We start from the raw sequence: 3,266 nt of genomic DNA, 5'->3' as shown, positions 1-3,266 counted from the left end.
TGTGATGGAGGGTCTCAAGTAGACATCGATTCGTTTTAAGAGGTCTTGAGCCAAAAAGGTTGAGAACCACTGCTGTGGAGAACCTTTCTAAAAGGGTTCTTTATAGCAGTGGTTCTCAACGTGGGGTCCGGGGACCACCAGGGGTCCTTGACGAGGTTCCAGGGGGTCCCCAGCAAATTGATGATTTGTTAGACTTCAGCATTATTTCATTTACAAGAAGTTAACACAATTAGAGAATGCAGAAGAATGACTATTTTGATCAGTTTCTCTGTTATCTCTCTACCTACAATACAGATAGTGATGGAATTCTGGACAAAATCATATCTGACAATAAAAATATTCTCAGATTTGGGTTCGAGAGACAAAATCTCATCTAATGGGGGTCCGTGGCTCTAATGTGTATTAAATTAGGGGTCCTTGATATGAAAAAGGTTGAGAATCACTGCTTTATAGCACCAATGGTGGAACCTTTTTTTTTTAAAAGTGTAGTATTAGGGTGATGATCTGGCGTGCCGCCCACAAATCTGCTCATCAGCTGTCTTTAGTCAGCTGAGATACCTATCAACACACTGATGTAAACACACACACACACACACACACACACGCACCCTAACCCACATCCTCACTTATGTATACAATTCATCTCTCCCTTTTGCGCTCTCTCTCTCACACACACACCTTTTCATCCTCCCTCTCCCTTGCTCACGTGCAAACACACACATGCGCTCACATACTGTAAACACACACCACACACACACTGCTTGATTATACACACACAATAAACAAGGACTCACGCACATATACACTGACTCAGACGCACTCTCACACACCACACACACACGCGCACTCACAGTCATGAAGGGCGTCTTGGGCTGCAGCATGCAGGTCGTCATGGTAACGTTCTTGTAGTCGAAGGTGACCATGTTGAAGCCGACGGCCTCCGGCACGGCCAGCAGCGCGGACAGCAGCCAGATCGCCACGATCTCCACCGCCGTTACCGTGGGAACGCCCGTCCCCTGCACCCGCGCCCAGGACGCCACCGCGCGGTACCTGAACACACCGTTTGAGCCAGAGGTCACACGTGTTTCAGTGAAGCTCCTAAAGCTGTTTGCAGATGATGTGCCATTGTGGCCGTCTATTGAGTTCACTCAGAAGGTGCGTTCATGTGCTGCTGGGAAAGTCTGACATCTGGGACTTCCAAGTCAGTTGATAAACAGTGTGTGTGTGTGTGTGTGTGTGTGTGTTTGTTACCTGTCCACGCTCAGAGCACACAGGTTGAGGACGGTAATGCCGACTGAGGCTTTCTGCAGGAAGGGAAACAGCTTACAGAGGAACAGACCGGCCGCACTGTCGCCAAACGGCCACCGCATGGCCAGCAGCTGCACACACACACACACACACACACACACACACACACACACACACACACACACACAAGATCAACAAAATGTCACTGTATGAGTGTGTTTGACGTCAGTGTGTGGTGTGTTATCAGAATCAGAAGTGTATTTTAAAGCTGTTATCAGTGTAACACTCAGCCTCCTGACTGAGACACACAACACACACTGCTAGCAAGGAGGGGGGAGAAGTGTTTTGTAACCCATAATACATTTCTGTCGCTGTAAACTGCTACTACTAGTTTACTACTGTAAACTAAATTAAAATAATGTAATGAAATAAAAATCATACGTAAAATAGCAATAAAACAAAATCATTCATTACAAATAAAACAAAAATTAGGATAAATTAGAATACAAAACAAATAAATTACAAATTAAGTGTTCCTACACCCCCCCCAAACTAGACTGAACTGACCAGAACTAAACTAAACTAAACTAAATTTAACTAAACTAAACTAACCTAAACTAAATTTAACTAAACTAAACTAAATTTAACTAAACTAAACTAAACTAAACTAAATTTAACTAAACTAAACTTAACTAAAATAAAATAAAATAAAATTAAAACCAAACTAACCAACCTATAAAACTAAACCGACTTGAGCAGAAACAAACAAACAAATACAAATAAATACATAAATAAATAAATAACAAACAAACCACCCATCCCCCATACTGCACCTTGTAGACGTTGATGGGAATGTCGATGGCGATGTAAATCAGGTCTCCCAGGGCCAGGCTGGCTATCAGGGCGTTGGGTCCGTTCCTCATGCTTTTATTTTGGCAGATGATCCTCAGCAGGGTGACGTTTCCCACGATCCCCACAGCGAAGATGACGCAGGACATCACCGTGTTGATGTACTTGAAGGCCATCTGTATCGACGTGGCCTGCAGGCAGCTAGGGGGCGCCACCGGACGCATGCGCACCGCCAGGGAGGAGTTGGAGGAGGAGGAGGAGGAGGAAGAGGAGTGAGGGAGCAAGGAAGAGGAGGAGGAGCGAGGGAGTGAGGAGGAAGAGGAGTGAGACGGATGCTTTCGTCCATGTTTGTGTTTCAGCTTGTGTTTGTGTTCCGACTTTTCCGCCCCAAGCTCCGGGGAGGACAGGGGCCCGTCCCTGGTCTCTTGGCCCAGATCGGCCTCTCGTTGTGGGGATGCGATGCGGACGTTCCCCCCCGGCCCCAGCTCCAGCCCCAGGGGCGAGTCGGTGCCGTGGAAGGCCGGATGAAGGTCCAACATCATCAGGTCGGACAGAGACGGGTCCCAAGAGAAGTTGCTCTGGCTCCGGACCGGCTCAGCGAACACCAAACCCGCGACCAGCAGCACCCGAAACAGCCTGGGGTAAACGGACGGAACCCTGGAACTCGTTCTGGAACCTGTTCCGGAACCCACTGCTGTGATTCCAGAACCTGTTCCCATGATTCCATGAGCCATTTCGGAACTTGCTGCTCTGACTTGAGAACTCTGTCCGGCAACCCGCTTTGATTCCAGAACCAATTCCGGAACCCACTGTGATTCTAGAACCAATTCCGGAACCTGCTGAGATTCTAGAACCAATTCCGGAACCCGTCGAGATTCTAGAACCAATTCCGGAACCCGCTGTGACTCCAGAAGTCGTTCCTGATCAACTTCTTGAGGTTCTACAGGTGGAGGAGGCAAGGAGGTTCTGAGATGATGAGATTTTCACAGTGATGCAGAAAATCTGGGGAGCAAAACGAAAGCAAAACAGGCGGTTGATTAGCCAGGAGGACTTCGCAAAATGATTCCAACTATCTATAGAGATGTTTCTTAAAACATGGCTCTAGACCTGAGACGGGTCACGGAGCTAAGTGTGTTGGGGGTAACAAGACACTTTATCTACAGGATCTT

The 3,266-nt window shown here is 47.3% G+C and overlaps 1 protein-coding gene across 1 annotated transcript; it reads right to left on the bottom strand.

The window, feature by feature from the left end:
• Positions 1-851: 851 nt before the first annotated feature.
• On the bottom strand, positions 852-2,831 carry LOC139639487 (endothelin-1 receptor-like; the record flags this gene model as incomplete). Its single annotated transcript, XM_071513588.1, has 3 exons — positions 2,082-2,831; positions 1,252-1,379; positions 852-1,050 (listed from the first exon to the last, which is right to left on the bottom strand). Coding segments are annotated over exons 1-3 (1,077 nt in total), but the record flags the coding sequence as incomplete, so codon positions are not given.
• Between the last annotated feature and the right edge of the window lie 435 nt (positions 2,832-3,266).

Source organism: Centroberyx affinis, unplaced genomic scaffold (genome assembly GCF_046629955.1).
Source record: "Centroberyx affinis isolate AG114_WGS23_722 - 3 ecotype Tasmania unplaced genomic scaffold, CSIRO-AGI_Caff_v1 ptg007363l_1, whole genome shotgun sequence".
Classification (NCBI taxonomy): domain Eukaryota; kingdom Metazoa; phylum Chordata; class Actinopteri; order Beryciformes; family Berycidae; genus Centroberyx; species Centroberyx affinis.
This window is presented reverse-complemented; position numbering and strand designations above follow the sequence as displayed.